This window comes from Amphiura filiformis, chromosome 16 (genome assembly GCF_039555335.1).
Source record: "Amphiura filiformis chromosome 16, Afil_fr2py, whole genome shotgun sequence".
Taxonomy (NCBI): Eukaryota; Metazoa; Echinodermata; class Ophiuroidea; order Amphilepidida; family Amphiuridae; genus Amphiura; species Amphiura filiformis.
In genome coordinates, this window is record NC_092643.1 from 56,604,498 (window position 1) to 56,627,878 (window position 23,381).

Sequence of the window (23,381 nt, forward strand, 5' to 3'; positions counted from 1 at the left end):
TGTGGAAAAACCGCTGAGCCCCCAGGAATGCTCTGCCTAGCTTCCCTTGGAAGAGCGCTTGCTCTTCTTCGGGCTTGCCAGCTGTTCCTGTGCTACCCTTGCGCCTCCCAGAAATGGGTGCTGCAGAGGTAGTGGGCTCGGGTACTGTTGGTGGTGCACGGCCTGCTGAAGTCGGAGCTCCTACCCATGGTAAGGGCAGTTTCCGACCTCTTCAGAGTGCTCCCGTTGGTAGCTTCTTTGCACGGTCCTCCACCGTGGCGCAGAAGCATCCAAAGAGAAAAGGACCCTGCCTTTCCATCGCGTTGAGCGATTGGAGTGGCAGGCCCCTCCCCGGCGCTGAGTGGACGCCCTATGGGCTAGGCCCATGGAGCTCGCGTTGAGGCTAGCTGTTAGCACCGCTAATAGGCTCACCTCGCGGAAGAGCTCAGATGTTGTCTGAGCGTGATGCGCTTGACGACATCTGGGTCCCTCTCGGATCCCCTCAGGTAGGTCCGTGGTCCTCCGCGTTACACGCAGAGAAGCGTGCAAGCAGCTTGGCGGCGTCATAGCTCTACTGAGCTCGACAGCCCTACGATATCTACCCGTGAGGTTTGCGGGAATGAGAGTGTGGCGTCCCTGTGAGGAAGCAGCAGCTGAGCATCCTACTGAAAGGATCCCTGGTCCTCCTCCATGGACTCCCCCTTAGGGGGTGTCCGGAGGAAGATCAGTGCTGTTGCTCCCCTCGCGGGGCAGCGGGGGAAGGAGTTTGGAGTGATGTCACTACCGGACTCAGCTTCCGACTCCTTTCCCTCGCCCACAGTATCCGTATCATGCTCCGATGAGGACGGTCACTGAGGACGGGCATCTGAAAGCGGGTAAGAAGGCATAACCACTGTGTGGCTCGCCGACTACCTGCCAGCAGAAGAGGGAGTACTCCCGCAAGACCCTGAGGTATCCGCCATGGCACCACTGGGTCCGCTTGCTCTCGCAGCCGTCGTCCTAGCGCTAGCAGCACGGGGCCTACCCTGATCAAGATCTGGGTTAGCCCCATGCCGGCTGGCCTGGTCAACAGCTGATGTTGGTACTGCGTGGCCATCGCTGGCGACACTTGCCGCGGTGCTAGGCGTGGAAGAAACACCCTGCGGCGGGTACCACGGGGCATACCCCCGACCGCTGACCCTGAAAGGATCCGCCACCAGGGTAACCCCATGGTACTGCAGTACCAGCACCGCCTCCCCTTGTTGCCACAGAGACTGTGGCGACTAAAGCGGTGCTGCGATACCGGTGCGGTATCAGCGTGGGTACCGTGAGGGTTCCCAACTGTGGACCGCTGTACCCTCGCCACACTGCGTTCCCTGTTTTGGGGATCAAGCTGTGTGCTGGCGTGGTACCGGTAGCGGTACTAAGCGTAGGTGCCCGTGAGGGCTCCGGCTGTGTACCACTGTACCCATGCCTCACTGCGTTCCCCGCACGGGGATCAAGCCGTGTGTATGGGTACCCGCTATACCGGCTGTCCCTTGGCTAGAGGGAGCTTGCCTAGTACCACGGGTAGCTGGCGTGCATACCCCGATCAATCACCTCGCCACCTGAATAGGCAGCGTCAATCAATGGAGCTATGCCCTGTTGATTTGACAGTGATCGATCAAGAGAGGTAATTGACCCATTGGCGGTAATGGATCACCCACGCTCCGCTGGCTCTCGAGGACATAAGTGGGTTGTTGATCAGCTAGGCTGTTCAAGCTACTTACTGTACCCTCTAGAGCTTCGCCCAAGGTCGCTGTGTGTGGCGGACCACTCACGGCAGCTATGGGCGGGTGCATAGCGGCTACCACTGAAGTCAAGCCGTAGCTCGTCTTTGTAGCTGTCACCGAATGCACCTGGGTCGCTGTCCCGTGAGAGACTGCGAGCCCAACCCCTGAATAATCGCCAGCCAGTCCCTGTGGACAGCCAGCAGTTATTCTAGGGCCCAGGGTATCACTCGGCGGTCCCGCCATGGGCGCTGCCGTGTGACAACCCCAGTTGGTTCTGCTAAGACTACACCCACAGCGTTAGCAGCGGTATCGTCTCTGCTGAACCCATGCATGCTAGGGTTCAACCCAGGCAAGCCGGGGTACCCTTGCATGCTGCCCGTCGCTAGCTACTACTGTGGCTGTTTGAGCCTGTAGATATGCCTGCAACAGGCGGGTGTCCTCCTGCTAAAACCCGTGAGGATTTTTCGCTAGAGGACTGGTATCCTCCTGCTACAAACCCGCTAGGGTTTTCGCTGGTGGTTACCGCTCTGCTGCCTGCTACTTTGCTCCGACGTATAGTCAGTGCTTTCGCTGGCTGCTGAGCCTTTGGGCGCTAACTAGCAGTCCCGAAGGAACCGCCTGCTTGTCCGGGACCGGAGCCCCTTAAGCAGACCTGCCATGACCCATAGGGGCTGTCACAGCAGAATCTACCGTGTCGACTGGTATCCTCCTGCTGCAAAACCCGCTAGGGTTTTCGCTGGTGGTTACCGCTCTGCTGCCTGCTACTTTGCTCCGACATATAGTCAGTGCTTTCGCTGGCTGCTGAGCCTTTGGGACCGCTTAGCAGTCCCGAAGGAACCGCCTGCTTGTCCGGGGACCGGAGCCCCTTAAGCAGACCTGCCATGACCCATAGGGGCTGTCACAGCAGAATCCACCGTGTCGACCTTACCAGTGCCCTTGGTAGATTTCTTCTTCGTCTTATGGCGATGGACGGAGCCTATCCAAATCGTCAAGCTGGAACTCGGAGAGTCCTAAGCAAAAGAAAGACATCTAGAAGATCGTGAGCACTCCTGTGGGTGAAACAGAGCGGGTGTGGGTCCCGCTCCGTCACCAGGGAAGGGCAAGCCCGACAGGGCGAGGCGAAGCGAGGAGAAAAGGGAGGGGGCACTACCCCCAACAACGCGACTCAAGCCCAGTAAGCAAACCTGAGCACGGAGGCTGGTCGCTGCGTTAGTGGTAAAGTAAGGACTGGCTAACTTTATTACTAAAATGTCAGGCGGGTCCCTACCAATCCCCACCGTATGAATATCTGATTAACTTCGTCTTTATTGGACGGTAATGAAGACATAACGATAGAGTAATCACCCTAACATAGCAACAATAACCTACCGTACATGAAATACAATGTGTATGTACAAACATCTATTGTAACTTACAGGCTGCAATGGTTGTTTTACGTGGGAAACAAAATGAATGGCGTCAACAGCGGCCATTTTGAATTGCTCGTGTCCCCATTATACAAGCGGAGGCACGATATGTAGCTAAGTTTTGGATCGTTTTTGTCACTTTTAGCCAGAAAATGCCGTCAAAACTATCCTCAGCCGAACAATACCGGTTTGGTTTTACCTAAGGTGTGAAACTACAACCGTATATCTCGCCAATTAGTCGAGAAATTGATACACAGTGCTATGAACAATCGATAGGCACGTCTGTGTCAGTCGGAGACCAAGGAGGATAAGGCGATCATATGGTGTGGCGTCACCTTTTGGGTGAGTCCACGGGGATCGGGGGTTTTGTTATTTATTCATTTATGTGGGACAAAATGACTATTGGTTTTTCCGCATCTCGGGATCGATGCAAGAAGTATCTTAATCAACATCGGAAGCGGTAAGATCGACCGGTGTACTGAGTCTCACACTCTCTGCATATCGTCCACAGGGGGTGTATGGGTTTCGACCGGAATAGCCCAAGTCAGAGCATAATGTACTAAACATCCAACTTACCAATGATCCTGCAAAATGCATCCACGCTTGGTCACCGCCAAAGTCCCTCTTTGCTGTATGGTATGATGTATAGGCTAACTCGTACATCTGTACAAGGAATGCCAAATCAGCCAGGCGTCTCATCTGTAGCTCAGGAGACTCACGTAGGTATCTATATTTGGGTATAACAAGGAATTCATCATTTATAACATTACAGTGTGCAAAAGAATTAATGTAGCGGTTATGTTCACCCCTGTTTATCCTAAACAGCCAATGCATATACTCTTTAGCTCAGATTTAAGACTTATTTGTTGCAATTGGTTGAGAATTAAAGAAACGGTGATCTAAAACCTAAGTCTGCAAATTGGTTCACAAAATTTGCGTTGACAAGTTGTTTAAGACGCCCAAAGCCGAGGCCAAATGGGCTGTCTTTTTGATGATATGAATTTAAATTGGAGCGATATTTACAGGATTCCTTGTCTTCCTCCCTATCAACCAAACTTTTTCAAAATTCTGCATAGAATTATAGGTATAAATGAAAATCTGTTTAAATATGGTTATGTTGATTCAAATCTTTGTACTTTTTGTAATCAGGAGTTAGAAAATATCCCGCATTTATTTTGGCAATGTGGTACTTCCGCTCAATTTTGGAAGAAGGTTCAAGATAATATCTTTAAAAAAGAGTTAGTCTTACCATGAAGGATGTTCTGATGGGCATATTAGATGTTGATTATTGTCATTATAATTTTGTTGTTCTTCAGGGAAAAAGTTTATTTATAATGCAAGATGTAATAAAAATAAGCTGGACATACAAGGTTTTAAATGTATGCTTAATAATGTAGCTGAGACTGAAAAACACATTGCAAACAATAAAGGTAAAATGTATGAATGGAATAAAAGATGGAACTCTATAAATATGTAATAACTGTTACTTTCATCAATGTAATATTATGGTACTAATTGTGGCTCATATAATTATGTATAACTGAGATCTTGTTTGATAAATAAATGCACAGGGCACCTTGTGTGCTCTGTGGAAAGATAAAAAAAAAGTATGAAAAAAAATTAATACTATTGTTTTCTACTCAATGAGAGTACAACTTACTAGTTTTAATGTGCTAATATGACCCGTGAAAGTAATGATAAGTTTGATGCAAATTTCAGTGACTGAAATATTTAATTGATTTATGCATTCTGTTGAATGCACATTGGAAATTAGACCCAAATAAGCTTAAATTTTGCATGTTGTTGCAAAAGTCCATATTCCATTTTCTACTTGGAATTCCGTTAAAACTGAGAATGGAGAACTCTATAAACCAAACATCAGAAAGACAACAGTTTGATTTTGGTACAATTACCGAATAGGGTGGAACTTGCTAGACTCGAGTCCAATCCTCGTTTACAGAGTTTAGGGTTTAGGTTAAATGTTGGGGTAGGGCAGTCTTGTAATAAGACTAGTAGAGTTGCACCCTATTCGGCAATCATTCCTAGATTTTACTCACTTTCCACCCATATCAGGTGTATTTATTGTAGCTGCTTTCTCCGCTTGTTTGTTTCCTCCAAACCACTTCTTGGTAGCGCTAAAAAGAGACCTGTGCAATCCTTTTCTAGTGGCCAACTGTTAAAAACAAAAGAGGAAATTGTCAGCATAGATCAAACAACACCATTTCTTGCACCCATTTTACTTTTGGTAATATAGCTAGGATGCAGTATTTGGATATTATAATGAGCTAATTTGCATATTTTACACCTTTTTAATTAATCCATGCTGGATATTTTTTCCCTCCCCTTAGTCACTAAACTCCAAATATGGGCTGAAAATGTGTCAATTTTGGCAACAAAAAAGAGGAAATCAGCTCAAAAGATGAACTCTCACACCCCTGTCAGTGGTTCAATGGAATATTTCTAAAATCTAAGGTGCTGTATCATGGTATCATAAGCATACTACTGAACAAGTTTAAACCGTAGGATGAATCATGTCATGCATATCAATCAAATTTGGCTGATGTGATTGACCATTGATATTATGGGCCAGCTGAAATGCTGGCAGGTCAGCTGAAAATTATATAAAAAAAGTTCAGCGCCAGCTCTGGGTAGCACATCGTAATATCATGATCTCCGTTTAATTGTCCATTCCTGACAAGCACCTCATTTACTACTGTTTGGTCACAGATTCTTATCGACATACATGGGCACAGCTGTTACTACTTCATAACCCACGGTTAATGAACTATAACAGCTATATATGCACTGTACACCCAAATTACTTCAATTTTTGAAAAAAAAAAAAAAAATTGTTTGTTTGTCCTCCACAGCTTTGAAAGAGGAGGTGCGGGTGGGCGGGCAGGCAGGCATTTTTTTTTTTAATTTGGCGTATTTCTGGACCGAGCTAGAGCTAAATGCTACAATCATTCATGTCGACTTTAAAAAACCCAACATTTTGTTTCTTTTTAATATGCAAAGTTATAATTTGTGTTTATGTGATAGTCAATTTGTTAATGATTTCAAAATGGATATAAATCCAATGTTATTTGCAGTCATTAATAATAAGTTTTTAATAATAAATTTACTTTTACCTTAATAATAATAGACTATGACATGAACACAAATTATAACTTTGCATAATGTTTTTTGGGGGCTTTTTATTTTCAACCATGAACGATCATTCAGCTCTAGCTAGGACCAGAGATTCTCCAAATAGAAAAAACTTTGATTTTTGTTGGGTTTTTTTCCAAATGAAAACTAGATGGACCGCGGTTCTCGGATGTCGCGGTTTTCGACGCATAGCGTCGACCGTGATGCCTCCACCAAAGGGAGTGATGTGGAATTCACAAGTTGATACAAAGCTTCAAGCCTAAAAGAGGAGACTGAATTTGACCTGAGATGACACCTGGATGACCCCAAAACAACTGTTCAATGACTCCTGGGTGACCCCAAAATGACCGCCCAAAAATTTGGCTCTAAATGTTGACTGTACCCACCAAGTTTCATGCCCATATAGTAATTATACTAATTTGACCTCAGATGACCCCTGTGACCCCAAAATGACCTTCCAAAAATTTGGCTCTAAATGTTAACTGTACCCACCAAGTTTCATGCCCATACGATAGTTTTTACTAATTTGACCTCAGATGACCCCTGGTGACCCCCAAATGACCTTCCAAAAATTGGTTCTAAATGTTGACTGTACCCACCAAGTTTCATGCCCATCGACAGTTTTTACTAATTTGACCTCAGATGACCCCTGGTGACCCGAAATGACCTTCCAAAAATTTGGCTCTGACTATTGACTGTACCCTCCAAATTTCATGCCCATACGACAGTTTTACTCATTTGACCTCAGATGACCCCTGTGTGACCCTGGATGACCCCAAAATGACCTTCAAAAATTAGGCTCTGAATGTTGACTGTACCCTCCAAGTTTCATGCCCATACGACAGTTTTACTAATTTGACCTCAGATGACCCTGGGTGACCCCAGATGACCCCAAAATGACCGTCCAAAATTTGGCTCTAAATGTTGACTGTACCTACCAAGTTTCATGGCCATATGACTATTTTTGCTAATTTGACCTCAGATGACCCCTGCATGACCTCAGGAGACCTTGACCCACTAACCAATATAAACTTGTTCTGTCTGGGGTCAGGATGCACCCACCCACCAAGTTTGAGTAACGTGCGACCCCCCAGTCTCCGAGAAAAGAGGTAAATATGGGAAATGGGCCCTCTGACCTCAAATGACCTTTTACCTCAGTATATGACCTTGAACCTCACCCAAAAAAAAAGTAGCCAGAGTTTTTGACCATGACCCACCTATCCTGAAAATCTGAAGTCAATCCGCCCATCCATGCCCGAGATATCGCATCCGGACGGAAGCACGGAAGGACGGACGGAAGCTCGGAAGCACGGAAGCACGGAAGCACGGACATTGCAAAAACAGGATGCCTCGCGGTGGAGGCATAAAAATGGAAAAACAAAATTTATGTTTTACTAATACATGGAAGTCTCATACCGAGGCAGATTTGCCATGCATGGCATTTTTGAATGAATTGCGTTGAAATTTATCTGAAAGTTTATCTGACATGGGGGAAAAAATAATATTGTAAGGAGACCTTTACATCATTCTTAGTTAAATTTCGATTTTTATAGTGGGTGCTCCCCCAAGGTGGCATCATACACCTATACTAAGGTATCCACAGAGCATTTGGATATCTATTTAGTGTCTATCAGTATAGTGCTCATGGAAAATGTCACCATTTTATTTGTGCATAACTCGAGGGGGGGGAGGGGGTAAAAAGTTGTGCATGTTTTGTGCGTATGCGAAAATGGCGAAAATTATGGGCAACCCAGGCTATCATATATTGAAAACACCCAAGGTCTACCATACTTGGTTGTAAAGTTACAAAGTTTTGCGGTGTCTATATTTTTATGTATTTTTCTGAGGGAGGGGGGGGTTACTCGATATTTTGCCTTTATCTCAATTTCAAATTTGCCGCCTTTGGCACATACAGATACAACCAAATAGTGACTGCATAATCTTTTTATGAACAAGTACAGGGCGAGACAAAAAAGTGCAAATATTTGTATCTACTATAAAATAAACAAAAAAACAAAACAAAACATTGTCAACTTCTCTAACCTGTTCATTGAGAGTCCTAATCATCTTCTCTATATACGGCAGGAGTCCTCTGACCACAAACTCATGGATAAATATCCTCAATCTGTCATGATCTGATAATGTTAAACACAGCCCGTGTGCAGTGTCACCAGGCTTCTGAACCTTTGGCCGAGGCGGTGGTGTACCAGTGACATTACCACCAACAATGTGAACTTTTGCCACAGGTTTGATAGAGTTTGTTAGGTTCTCTTCTTCGAAGGAATCAAGTCTCTCACTAGAGCGGACCCTGTCATCACTGGTGTCGTCTAACGGATGTGAAATGATCTCATTGGTGGTGTGCTCTGTCATGTCTATGTCTTGCGGTGATGGGTCATTTGGTCCATCTGCAATTGTAACAGCTTCATGCAGAAAATAACAAACAATACATGAAACATCATGCTTCTTGTTGTGTGAAGGTCTACGGTTTTTAAGTTTAATTAAAGCATAGTTACAAACCACAGCAAGAGCAACTATCTATCAAGAACATTACATAAACTCAAGCCCTGCTGAGCAAAATGGAATCAAACAAATACCCAACAGGCAGGTGGTGTGCGGCACAAATTTACTAAATTTGGGTATTTTCGTTTGTCGGCAGGACTATTTTGAAATCTTAAAATGCTTACAATATCACAAACCAAGTATGTTAATTAATAATATTAATACAAGTTAACCGTTGGGATTCCATAATGAACCCCACAAACTAACCTTGAAATTATTTAAATACAGTACCAATTTGATTATTACTGGGTGACAGTCGCCTGTAACGGTCTAAAATCCACCGTGTTGGCTGGGCTGCAATCACTGAGTGTGCAAATTGAACAGCGAAATTCACTTCTGTGTTCTGAGTGTATGGAAAGTGCCATACAGCTGAGCAGTTTTGCCGTCTCTGTCAATCCTGCTGCTCGTCATCTGCTAACAGGGTAATTCTAGACTCACTCAATCAACATTTCAATCAATTAGGCCAAACAAGGCGGTTCTCGAACCACGAGTCTCGCCTGCTTTTGTGACCACCTGCTTTTGCGATAACTGTTGGTAGAGAGGTAAATGAATTTGGCGGTTATCGGCTGGGCACGATTATCTGGCCGATGGTAACTGTACCCACCAAGTTTCATGCCCATGCAACAGTTTTTACTAATATGACCTAAGATGACCCCTGGTGGCCCTGAAATGACCTTCTAAAATGTTGGCTCTAAATGTTGACTGTACCCCTCGTGCTAAGTTTCATGCCCATACGACAGTTTTTACTAATTTGACCTCAGATGACCCCTGGTGGCCTCGAAATGACCTTCCAAAAATTTGGCTTTAAATGTTGACTGTACCCATCAAGTTTCATGCCCATACTGAGTTTTTACTAATTTGTCCTCAGATGACCCTGGTGACTCGAAATTACCTTCCAAATATTTGGCTTTAAATGTTGACTGTACCCACCAAGTTCCATGTCCATCCAACAGTTTTTACTAATTTGACCTCAGATGACCCCGAAATGACCTTCCAAAAATTTGGCTTGAAATGTTGACTGTACCCACCAAGTTTCATGTCCATACGACAGTTTTACTAATTTGACCTCAGATGACCCTGGTGACCCCAAAATGACCTTCCAAAATTTGGCTTTAAATGTTGACTGTACCCACCAAGTTTCATGTCCATCGACAGTTTTTACTAATTTGACCTCAGATGACCCCTGGTGACCCCAAAATGACCTTCCAAAAATTTGGCTTTAAATGATGACTGTACCCACCAAGTTTCATGCCCATACGAGTTTTTAATAACTTGACCTCAGATGACCCCTGAGTGACCTCGGATGACCCGTAATGACCTTCCAAAAATTTGGCAAAACCAAAGAACTATTTCATCAAAGTAATAAATCAAAACAGAAAGATGCTTCCTTTACGAGTTATCACTCATTGAAAGTGCTACTTTGCTATACTTTACATGGAAAGCGACTATCTTAAAGTCGTCATATTTCCTTAATTACATGACCGATCAAGCTGTTATTGGGATATGTGATGCACAGTTGAAAATTAATTGTTAAAAGATTTGGTGACCTCAGTTGACCTTTGACCTTGTATGTGACCTTTGACCTCACGAAATTGGAAAAAGTATGTTGCGCTGAAAAATCAAATTTGGCAATACCAAAGAACTATTTCATCAAATAAATCAAAACAGAAAGATGCTTCCTTTACGAGTTATCACTCATTGAAAGTGCTACTTTGCTATACTTTACAAAAGCGACTATCTTAAAGTCGTCATATTTCCTTAATTACATGACCGATCAAGCTGTTATTGGGATATGTGATGCACAGTTGAAAATTAATTATTAAAAGATTTGGTGACCTCAGTTGACCTTTGACCTTGTATGTGACCTTTGACCTCATGAAAATCTAATCAGGTCGAGTACCTCTAGCCACGCAACTCCCCATCAAGTTACGTCACTACCCCATACGGATCTCCAGATAATCTGTTCACAAGGTATTTTGCTTATTACGCATATATTATGCAAATTAGGTACTTAATTACCATATTTTACGCTCAAAATCTAATCAGGTCGAGAACCTCTGGCCCGCTTCTCCTCACCAAGTTCGTCACTGTACCCCATCACGGATCTCCAGATAAGCTGTTCACAAGGGTTTTTTGCTTGATACGCATCAAATACGCATAAATTATGCAAATTAGGTACTTAATTAGCATATTTTGCGCTGAAAATCTAATCAGGTCGAGAACATCTGGCCACGCTTACTCCCCACCAAGTTACGTCACTGTACCCCATACGGATCTCCAGATAAGCTGTTCACAAGGTTTTTTTTTTGCTTGTTATGCATCAAATACGCATAGATTGTGGAAATTAGGTACTTAATTAGCATATTTTGCGCTGAAAATCTAATCAGGTCGAGAACATCTGGCTACGCTACTCCCCACCAAGTCACGTCACTGTACCCCATACGGATCTCCAGATAATCTGTTCACAAGGTATTTTGTTTATTACGCATAAATTATGCAAATTAGGTACTTAATTACCATATTTTGCGCTCAAAATCTAATCAGGTCGACACCCTCTGGTCATGCTACCCCTATAAAGTTTCATCATCATAGCACTTACGGTTCTCAAGATAACGCGTTCACAAGCTTTTTCCGAACACACACACACGCTTTCTCCCCACACGCACACACCCCACACACACGGACACACACACACCATAGTGATTACTAAGTCTCTCCCTGAACATTCAGGCGAGACAAAAATTGCTTGATTGGCCAACCCTAATCTTGAAAATCTGGGGAAAAAAGTTTTTACTGCACAAAAGAACACCAACCCTAATTTTGGAAATTACAGAAAATTAAAGTGCGTTTCTTTCTTTTCCTTCAAAAGATTTGACATCCCAATAAGTTTTCGAAATAATTTCTTCACACTTTTAAACTAAACATGAATGAAGCGATACCCCAAATGCATACTTTTGTGGCAATCTATTAAGCTAATATATAGTAATTAGGCCCCATATATATGATTTGGCTATGACTTAAAAATTATTATTGAAATAAAAATAATCCACCAACCCTATTCCATGGAGAGGTCTTAAGTACCAATCAACCTTTTTTTTGCCTTAAACAGCAGCTTCACAACTCATTTATTTAATACCTTCAGCACTGTCTGGTGTTGAGACAGCATCTCCTATTTTGCCAGCAGCATTTTGTCCTCCTCCTTCCTCAATATGTTCAGGCCCAGATTCCATAACTCTATCAGGAAACACATCTTCAGACTGCTGGGATACATTGTCACCATCACCAACCTCCTGCTGCAACACAAATCATGTTTATACAATGTACTTATTAAAGAATGCATCACTGGACAGTTTTAAATGACTACCATTTGACCTTTGATGCAAAGCTGCATGTAACCGACATAAACCTTAGGTCAGTTTATTGTGACAATGTGGTTCCACACATTATGAGCTACGCTTTCCAGAAATGTGAGGTCATAATTTTTAATGCACATGTTAACATACACACCAAGCCTCAAAACTCATATATTTATGGGTGCGATGCCATAAACCCCTGTCCATTGCAGGGTTGTGATTCAAAGCTTGTGTAATATCCTGAAAGTAGTAGAAAATCCTGAAAAACAGTGTGAAATTGGGCTAAAATACCCCCAAATGGCCTAAAAATCCACAAAATTACATAAATTTTGGCCACAAAAATCATGAAATCAGGAAAAATCCTGAAGAATCACACCCCTGCCATCGAGTGCTGCTCATTTTCAGAGGGCTAGTTTAAAAGGAACAGGACCAATCGCTACATTGCCTAGCTGTATTTACCCTCACCCGATACACACACATCAATAGAGCTCAACTGAATCAGTCACCTTTAACAAAGATTTTACTGGGCTAGTTTACAATCACTTCATTCCCTCTTCATATGCCCCCTCCCCCCCCATCCCCATCCCACACACACATCAATAGAGCTCAATTGATTCAGTCACCCCTAACAAAGATTTGCCTAGAACAAACAATTTATAACTGGGCCCTTTCACAAAGTTTGTCAATGACATATCCAAAGCAAACAAAATCCAACTTACCCAGGTATCAACAGTTTTGTTTAGATATTGACTCCATGGGTCAGGCATAGTGTTGGCGGCATCACTGCTATTAGGTACTGCATTCTCTGCAGCGTGTAATGAACGAGAGTTGATGCGAAGCAGGTGGCACGCATGGGTTCCATAGAGGGACTTCATACTCTGATAGATAGCTTCCGCTCTGTGTGTTACAAAAAAACAACATTTCAATGACATCATAATCTTGCAGACCAAAGGATACGGAATGACATGATCTTCGTCGATCTCTCTTTTTTAAATGAATGAAATGCACTCATCACCACAGAGATTCACATAAAATATCTCTACCTACAAAGTGCCTTCTCCCTACGATATTTATTTTCAGATAAAACTAATTTTGAAGATGACTTTCTGCATTAAATATTTATTACAGATTTTGACAAAAAAGACCGTTCCCAATAAGTCTTTATACCATTGTTAATCAGAGATGTCAACAAGTCATTTTTTGCAAGTCAAGTCCAAGTCACAAGTCCTTTTGTCCAAGTCCCAAGTAAGTCAAGTCATTTTGAAAAAGTTGCAAGTCAAGTCAAGTCACAAGTCATCAAATCACAAGTCAAGTCTCAAGTAAGTCACAACTTGTCACAAGTCACTACAAGTCTATTCACCAGTTCTGTGTTTGCTGGGACAGGACTCAAGAGTTTTCAACCCGACATACTTTTACTTCCCACGCCGAGCCCGTGTCGCTGATTGAGGGCACTATACATTTATTTATTTCCAGTTCAGGTTATGCCGGACACGAGGCCCGCCAGCGGATAATTCATTAATATAATTGTAGGCCTATTAATATTCATAAATTCTATCCATAAATTTCAATTTACAGGAAAGTAACCTCAGACTTGCGTTGGTAACAAGTCAATTTTTTCAAGTCCAAGTCCAAGTCATTTTGTCTAAGTCACAAGTAAGTCAAGTCATTTTGCAAAAGTTGCAAGTCAAGTCACAAGTCCCAAAAATAGTGACTTGAGTCAGACTCAAGTCTACATCTCTGTTGTTAATTTGTCATTGGTAAAGAAACACATTTGTGATGTGATCAAGCAAAATTGAGTCGGATGTTGGCCATATCTCTGGAAACGTAAGTTTAATTATGATGGGATTTCAGCAAAATAAAGATCCAAGAATAGCTCATGTAATGAAATTGGAAATGGATTTTAATTTCGAATGACATCGGACTCATTTAGCTTGATGGCATCACATATATCCAAATTATATCTAGAACAATTTTGTGACATATTATAGGCTCCACCCAGCTTACAAAAGTTTCTTTTCCATGTAATTCAGGGAATCAAAAAGCAGCAGTATGTTTACAAACAGCTTAGATTAGCTGCTTTTCTCTGATGCATAAAAACACTATCATAAGCTCCTAAATAATCTTTGTATTGAACTCTCATCAGATATTATCAATTAGATGTGTTGAAATGCCTGCAATGGAAAAACCGCATCAGATTCAACATCAGAAGAGTTTTGATCAAGACATAGGATTATTTTTTGTGCTTATATACCTGTTCAAATGAACATCGGAAATGTCAGGAAAACCAGGTCACATGTACCAGGTGCGAACACGGCATAATAAAGCATACGCAAGTGTCCTTATTCCTGCGTATATTCACATAAACGCTGGCAAGTGGCATGCATTACGCACAATGTAACTTGTATAAATGCTGCCATATACCAGGTCATCATAAAAAACGGCACCTGTCTTCACAAAACTACGACTATAGGGACTTACTTTTCCTCTTCCCCTTCAGTATTGTCATGCACCAGGATGAAGTACTTGAAAATATTAGGACACAACCACTTTGGAGATGCACCCTTTGCACTGTGTTGTATACGATGTTGCTCCTGACTAAGCTTGTTGAACTGGTCCATGGGGTCTGTGTGATTAGTCGACACTACCAACATGCCTGATTGGTAATAAGTCAAGGAAAATCAACCTGTTTTGTTGCACACATGTTTATTGAAGTTTAAAGGCAGGCTAAAATAATATAAAAAAATGATAAAAAGGATATGGTAGATAAGCTACACAACTTTGACATTCTCTAAAGAGGACGACTCCAAAATAAAGTGAGTGGGTTGTCATGTTGGGCTATTCAAGTTGAAATCCATTATACACCCCAAATGGAAGACATAACCTTAATCTTCCACACAGGGGGTGTAGATTTCAAATACACCAGGCACAAAAAGAAACTCGTCAGTTATATTCATCCTTGCTGTTCAATAACTTGATAATTTTGGATTATTCTGAAATATACATTTTGTTAATTGGACTTTTCTTTCTCATTTGACACCCTGTTCATGAACAATGAGCAAGTATTGACCAAGATATGCGCCTCCAAACTCTCAAACCCCAAAATGAAAAGTTGCAATTTTAATGATTCAATTGTGCCTGTTACACTGTGTGCTTTATTGATTGGCCCGTGGTGCTTGTGTGCAATACAACGATGCTTTGGAGGGGCATATCTTGGTCTATTCTTGAGACAAACGAACAAGACTGACCAAGATAAGCGCCTCCAAAGCCTCTAACCCCAAAATCAAAAGTTACATTTTAACGATTTTCAATGGGAACGCATCGTTGTATTGCACACAGCACCATGGGCCAATCAATAAAGCACACAGTGTAACAGGCACAATTGAATCGTTAAAATTGCAACTTTTCATTTTGGGTTTGAGAGTTTGAGGGCATATCTTGGTCAATTCTTGCTCAATGTTCACGAACAGGGTGTCAAATGAGAAAGCAAAGTCCAAAGTAACAAAATGTATATTTCAGAATAATCCAAAATTATCAAGTTATTGAACAGCAATGATGAATATAACTGACGAGTTTCTTTTTGTGCCTGGTGTAAAGTCAATAAACCTAGGGTGTTTTTCGATTGGCCAACACCACACATCAATAATGGTGCCGTGAGTGTTGACCAAATCTGCCCAATTCGGCCCAAGTACCACTATCATGGTGTTAGCTACCCACCTGTTTACCTGTCATTTTGGACAGGCAGTTTACTCCTGGGACAGGCACGATTAATGCCTGTGACATATGCTAAATTCTGAAAATAATACTTGAATAAGTTCTGTGAACTCAAAAGAGGACCAGACTAATAAATGAAGGCCATAACAATACCTATTTGAACTGACTCAACCCCAAGAAGGTGCAGAGGTCTGGTTTATATTTTCAGGCTGAAATGTTGAAGGCAGTTTTGGTGAAAATGACAGGCACATGTCAAGTCCTAGCTAAGACCCTGACCACTATTATAAGATTACACATTTTTTAATCATGCTGAACTGTACATTACATTCACCTGCCAGTTTAACATGGTAAATCAGTCTGCTAATTTTTGTTAAGGATACATGCTATGTTATGCTTCGGGAATTCATGATCAGACGGCACCATCACTTGTAGAAAAGCTTCTCTATAGGCCTCAAACCAGGATGTTGAAGCTGAAATTGAAACAAAAAAACAATAGTGAAAAGTTAAGTTTAAAACACAAGTCTTCATAAATTATTCTGCAGTTGAAAATCTCACTGACTCTTTAGGAGTTGGAACTGCAGTCCATCAGTTTTTTAGATCAATGCTCTGCAGAATAATTTTAAGGCCTAAACTAAGTGTTCTATTGACTTCAACCATTCTACCTTGTCATTGAAAAAAGATTGTACTGTAATAATAAATTAGGTTTAGCAAGTTACTCCAATTCGCCAAACATTGAGACCAACCTCTAAGCGATTTACAATAAACAGTTTACAGTTGACAACGATCTGAGGGCACCAACGTCAAAACCGAAAAAGGGCAAGCGATGGTCTTGATGATCTCACCTCCATGAAATTCGAGCCCTGATAGCAACCATCAAATAATTTTTATTATTTTCAGAAAAATACTCTACTTTGCCTTCTAGAATAACTATTTTCTCTTAGAATATTTAGTACTTCATACTCACAACTCAATTGAAGGTCATATGATCCTACAGTCATAACATTACCACTGTTCCCATCAATATGAGGTGGCTGTGCCTGGCCCACTGCATCATTCATCATCTTGCGCGCTAGGGTTGCTGATGGTGGCTGCATATTCATCTCATTCAGGTGAATACGCATGTTGTGTACCGTGTGAGTTTGACCAGTTGGATCTCGAATGTGAGCTGAATAGGGAGAAAATCATGGTGATTCAATAATTATAATTTGGTTCACCTCAAGTTTGGTAGTGACGTCAATTGCTTTTTCAAGGCAAGAGAACATTGCAATCAAAATTTCAAAATCTATTTAAAATCGCTGAAGCATGACACCGTGTAAAGCATTGGAAATTTAGAAGTAAACACACCTGATCGCGATGGGCAATCGCATCCAAAATGTTAGGCATTTAAATTATATCCAAATGGGTCAAAATTTGAAAATAATTTTTATCACTTAAGGGCTGGGGTATGAACGTTTGGACAGTATTTATTTTGGGACATCAGAGCACATCAGACATATCGAATTGCACTCTGAATACGAAGAATGTCATTCTGATATCAAATAATTTTGATTTTTGAAATTGCAATTTAATACACATTCTATGGCAAATCATTAAAATTGATATTTTTGATATTTAACAGTACTTGAAGTAAACTTTATAAATCTGATGATTTATACTTAAAGTGTATGTACGTGGGATGAAAAGCCGACGATCAATTGAAAATTTTGACCTTTCATTATTGAAGATATGGATTTTTTTCCCAAAACACCAAAAAAATTAGGTCTTTTTGGGAAAAAATCCATATCTTCAATATGAAAGGTCAAAATTTTCAATTGACCGTTGGTTTTCCTTCCTGCTACATACACTTTAAGAATATATCATTAGATTTATATAATTTACTTTCGAGGACTGTTATATATCAAAATTTGAAAAATATCAAATTTGTATAATTTGTCATAAAATTTGTATTATATTGTGATTTTCAAAAATGAAAATTATTTGATATCAGAAAGACATGCTTCAGTATTCAGAATGCAATTCGATAGGTCTGAGGTGCTCTCATGTCCCACAAAAAATACTGTCGAAACCCAATAAACGCTCATTTTAGATCCCTTAAGGTTAAACAATATCTTTTCAGGCTTTGTCAGCTAAAAAAATATATTATCATCTTACACGTAAGAAAACATGCATACCAATCATGTGAATTAAAAAAAAGTTAAAAAAAGTGTAAAATGACCATTTTAGCTTATTTTGTCACCTTCAGTCATCTCCTATTGTTCAATTTGTTTACCGATGCTTGGTAACAAATTTGATTGACAGGCAGTAGCTTGTCATCTGTCATCATAACACAATCTCTATTATAAAACATACTATAAAGATGTCAGCCTCATGTCAAATCGCCCATCAAATCGTCTGCAGTTGCAAGCTCGACCGGCCCAAGACGCACTTTTCGGCCTCAAAGACACTGCCCCATTGTAATGCAGCCAGAAAAACCCGACCGACCCTGTATAGTTTTTGAGGCCTGTGATTGGTTTGGGGGGCACCAGGGGAATCGGGTGGGGAACATCTCCAATTTTAAAATGAAAACCTTAGAATACTGACTGGATGAGTCGGCTAGATAATGGTACTCATTTAACATGCATGTGGTCAAATCTTTTATATTATTGAGAACACCTTTTCAAGCTTTTTCATGTCCAAAATTGATGAATTTTGATCCGTTATCGGACAGCATGTTATACTCATAATACTGATTGTGTCGGGTTTTGCGTTCAAAAACTCATCTCTTTTTTCCTCAATGAATATTACCCAAGGAAGAAGTAGGCCCCTATGTAATGTGTATTAATGAACGATGACGTTTGAGATGATGCTATACTGATGTATATAGGCCTATGTATACTCTAATATCAAGTCATGTTTAAGTCTAAATGGAAGCAAATTTCGGTCAAAAGGTTTGATATGAACCTTTTAGCGGTATCCTTTGGCTTTATGTGGCTGTCGGGGTGGACTTGGGGTGGGGGTGGGGAGGTTGGTTGGGTGTGTGTGGGGTGTGTAGGCCTATGTATTTCCCTTGGGATAGGCCTACTATTTTAGTCTCAATTTGTAGTGACATCACTCTGTATGTTTAACATACCAAATTTTACAAATTATTCTGATCACACAATGTATTCTTCATGAACATTAGTACCCCCCCCTCCCACATACTCGAAGGGGGGGGTCAAAAATTTAATGAATCATTGTTTTTATATTGCCCATTATATATATCAAGTTCAGTCATGTAGGCTATGTTATTAGGCAACAAAAGAACTTTGAAGAATGTCTCTCATGTACAAAAGTATAGGAAACTGCAAATTTAAAACCACTTTTTTAGGGTGAAGGAAGCATTTTTTCAAAAAAAAGCCTAAAACAGGTTCTATGTCAAAAATGGTCTCTTTTGGGGTGCTAAATCTGCTAAAATGTTTGTTGTCCTGAAATTTTAACTAAAAGCACACTGATCGTCAAGGCCCATGATGGGGTGCCGGTTGGGGGGGGGTGGGGTGGGGTGGTTTAGGCAGTGGATGCCAAGCACAAAAAAATGATTAATTATTGCCTTTGTTGTTTGCTTCACATATATCAGCATCAGCCATATTGGTCATGTAATAAAGCCAAAAACATTTTTTAAGAGTGTCTCTTGTGCATAAAAGTATAGGAAACTCAAAACTTTAAAGCATGTTTTCTGGCAGAAGGAAGCACTTTTTATTAAAGTAAGTGTAGAACAAAGCCAGGAGCTTTGAAATGTGCTTTTTACTTTTTGAAATGGCCTTTCCTGTGGTGCTAAATGGGCAGAACCCATCTGGCTTCAGGGGGCTTCACCCCTTGACCCCCACCGGGGCCCTTAAACAGGCCCCGGACCCCGCCCGTGTTAGGCGAGAGCTACGCTTCGCTTAAACCCATAAGTTCAGGATTTTTGGGGTCAGCCTGTGACATCTCTGAGTTTAGTCCCAATTTGTAGTGACATCACTCTGTATGTTGAACATACCGAATTTTACAAAATCTTCTTATCATACAATGTATTCTTCATGCACATTAGTACCCCCATGTGGGCCCCCTCCCACATACCCAAGAGGGGGTCAAAATTTGATGAATCATAGCTTTTATATTGCGCATCACATATATCAATTTCAGCCATGTAGGCCATTGTATTAGGCAAAAACAAAACTTTAAAGAATGTCTCATGTACAAAAGTATATAGGAAACTCAAAGCTTTGAAGCATGTTTTCTGGAAGAAGGAAGCACTTTTTATTAAAAGTGTAAAACAAGCCAGGAGCTTTGAAATGTTATTTTACCCTCTGAAATGTCCTTTTGGTGCTAAATCTGCAGAAACCATATAGCTCCCGGGGCTTAGCCCCTCGACCCCCACCGAGCTTAGTCCCTTAGCGGGCCCGAAACCCTTGGCCGACAGCTCTTTTGGGGTTGCCAAAAATACCTACCGTGTTGCCAATTTGGTAAAATTTTTTGATGACCAAAATGTAGGCAGTCATATCTGATGACCACAGATAGTTTGTTTACCGGGTGTCAGTATTTTATTCAAAATACTGATTTCAATACTAATTTTAGTCTGCTTAGGGGTAAGGTGTATCGGTGGTGGTTGGGGGTCATAAAATGCCCCAAAAAAAGGGGTGGGGTGGGGTTGCAATTTTATTGCCCGTTTTATTGACGCCGACTTTTTATAAAGTTGGAACCCCCACTTCTGAAGAAAATGATTCTTATTTCACACAAACAATAATATGCCCCTAACAAAAACAAAATAGTATAGGCCTACAATAACATCATTAAAAAGTGAAGTTACTTCCTTTCCCCTACCCCATGATCGTACATCCCGAGGCACGATTGTTTTATGCTCGGCACTCGACCAATCATGTGAATGAGAGGGAAATTCGTAAAAAAATATAAAAGGTAGGCCCACCTTATGGACCCGGGCCCGTTAAAAGCAAAGCCGAGCGTAACAGAGACCTTAGGCCTATCCGGGAGGCCTATAAAAGTGAGTCCGAAAACCCGAAAGGGCCTTTTTACGGGCTCCTCCGACCCTCAAACTCCACGGCCAAACTGGACCCTTTACCGCTCCCTTCTCCCCCATTTTGGGATCCGTGCAATGGCCAACAGCAGTGTAGGCCTATAGGGGAGTAAAGTTATCATTTGATCTTTTACAGGAGGCGGAGGGGCTTGATTTTTACACATACGGGCCTACATTATTCTCCTACCCAGCAGCACCAATGTATTCATGAAACTCCCTATTTACTATTAGGCCTAGGCCTATTCATTGAAGTTTTGCAATAATTTTCATGCTCTTTTGCTATTGTATTTCTTCTATGATATATTTTGTTCTTCTTTAATATAAAAAAATATACTTATTGCTTTACGTAGGCCTATTTATCTAATTTCCTTTATTGTATAGGGGCCTAGGCTACAGATTTATTTTAGAGAAAGGGAGCTCTCCAGTGGTGTATAGTCATAGGGCATATTCCCCAATCGATCTGTCTTAAAAATTTCCCGTAGGAAAATTGTCGAAAAAGCGGCTCGTGCCCCTCCCCAATCAGACCCAGTGCTTCAATCATGGTGGTGCCCCCCCCCATGTGATGAACCATACTACGCCACTGATCTGTGGCGTGGCGCACTCATAGAGGCACAGGGTAACATGCCCCCAATCAATCTGAAAATTTAGAAAATCCCATAGGAAAATTGTAGAAAATGGCTTCTGCCCCCAAATCCCCAACCAGACCCAGTGCCGCCCCTCCCCATCATGTTGGTGCCCCCCCAATATGGTGACCTACGCTCGCCACTAAGAAGAGAGGGTGCAGGAGAAAGAAGTGGAGGCGAAGAAAAGCGGCATAGAAATTGGAAACAGTTGTTTGTCATAGTGGTGCAAATTGGTATTGGGTCGAGTTAGTCTTAGCCATGCCGTTAGTGTCACCGAGGTCGTGACCTCTTATATTTATCGTATTTATGAAAGCGTGTGTGCGGAGAAACATCTCGAGGATATAATACAAAATTGTAAAATTTTCACCATTATGCTGAAATCATGTAAGTATTTAATTGTTGGCTGCAATGTCACACTAATCATTAATTACCATGCCCATTGTGCAATCAACAGATTGAAAGATAAAGCTAATACAAATGATTTTGTTCACGTGTATGACTTGTCATGGCCGTAACCAGTCTTGAAATCCGTGAAAATGACAGCATTGATGTGACAAAACACACAGATATTTCATTTTTGGCGAATCCTAGTAAAATTAGCATACCACGTGTGAGTTAAGAAGGTATCATAGAAATAATGTAGCTAAGAATTCTGGCGATAACATCAGACACAAAACGAATATTATTGTTGCAAAATGACAATAAAGTGGTACCAGATTTCACTCAAATTCTGTCAATGCATAAGCTTATAAAATGAAATTCACACAAGCTGTATTTTAAATTGATAGGAACATTATTATATTGACCTGTTTATAATCTGCAGGCAAATCGAGAGAGAAATCGGGGCTTGTGTCAATAAATTATGGCCTCTGTCACAAAAATCTTCATGCTCATGATACGTGAACAAAATTGAAACACTTTCAAAGTACATTTGTGTATGAGCTAGATTAATAAATAATAATTAATAATAATGCTTAGAATGTTATCTTTGAGATGATTTATTATTTTTATGCCTACGATGTTTATTTTCTGAGAAAAAAAATGGTTTAGGTGGCTGCATAACAGCCAATTTGAACCTAGAACCATCCAAATTGTGTGTAACCTTAAATAGTAACTAGATATTGTAGAAAGTGTAAACTATTCTTTATCTAAATCCATATGAGTAATGAACAATTTGCTGCCAATTTCAAGAAAATCAGAGAAAGTTTGTTTTTTACCCTGTAGGCCTACAATCTGCAAATTTACCATCAGTTGGGGATGTTCACTCCCATAACTGTCACCTTGACCAATTGCATTTAAGTCTTAGTTAAGTTTGCATATATATCTATACTAATAAAATAATGAGCTCTGTGTGTCTGTCTGTCTGTCTGTCTGTCTGTCCGGCTATGCGTTTCGCCGCGCTTTGACGCATCGTTCCGATATTTCAGACATGGGTACCGGGCGTGCGCTGTTTATCGGGTAGTTTTAAAGGTCATCGGAGGTCAAGGTCAAAAGTTGGTGGGTGGGATCCTTGATACGTAGGGAATATATGCCCAAAATAAAATCGAGGTCAACCGAGGTCAAAGGTCATTACGGAGGGGTCAAATTTCAAACTTTGTCCAATCGGGCTCAAATTTGGTGGGTGGAATCCTTGATACAAAGGGAATATATGCCTGAAATAAACTTGAGGTCAACCGAGGTCAAAGGTCATTACGGAGGGGTCAAATTTCAAACTTTGTCCAATCGGGCTCAAATTTGGTGGGTGGAATCCTTCATACAAAGGGAATATATGCCTGAAATAAAATTGAGGTCAACCGAGGTCAAAGGTCATTACCGAGGGG

General features: G+C 41.3%; 1 protein-coding gene across 1 annotated transcript in view; it reads right to left on the reverse strand.

Moving 5' to 3' along the window:
* Positions 1-23,381, reverse strand: part of LOC140136241 (trafficking protein particle complex subunit 8-like) — a 73,586-nt gene that overhangs the window by 37,944 nt on the left and 12,261 nt on the right. The window contains 8 exon segments of the mRNA XM_072157965.1: positions 3,713-3,863; positions 5,194-5,309; positions 8,330-8,706; positions 11,982-12,135; positions 12,918-13,095; positions 14,677-14,851; positions 16,290-16,379; positions 16,874-17,074. Coding sequence (XP_072014066.1) covers positions 3,713-3,863; positions 5,194-5,309; positions 8,330-8,706; positions 11,982-12,135; positions 12,918-13,095; positions 14,677-14,851; positions 16,290-16,379; positions 16,874-17,074 — 1,442 coding nt within the window.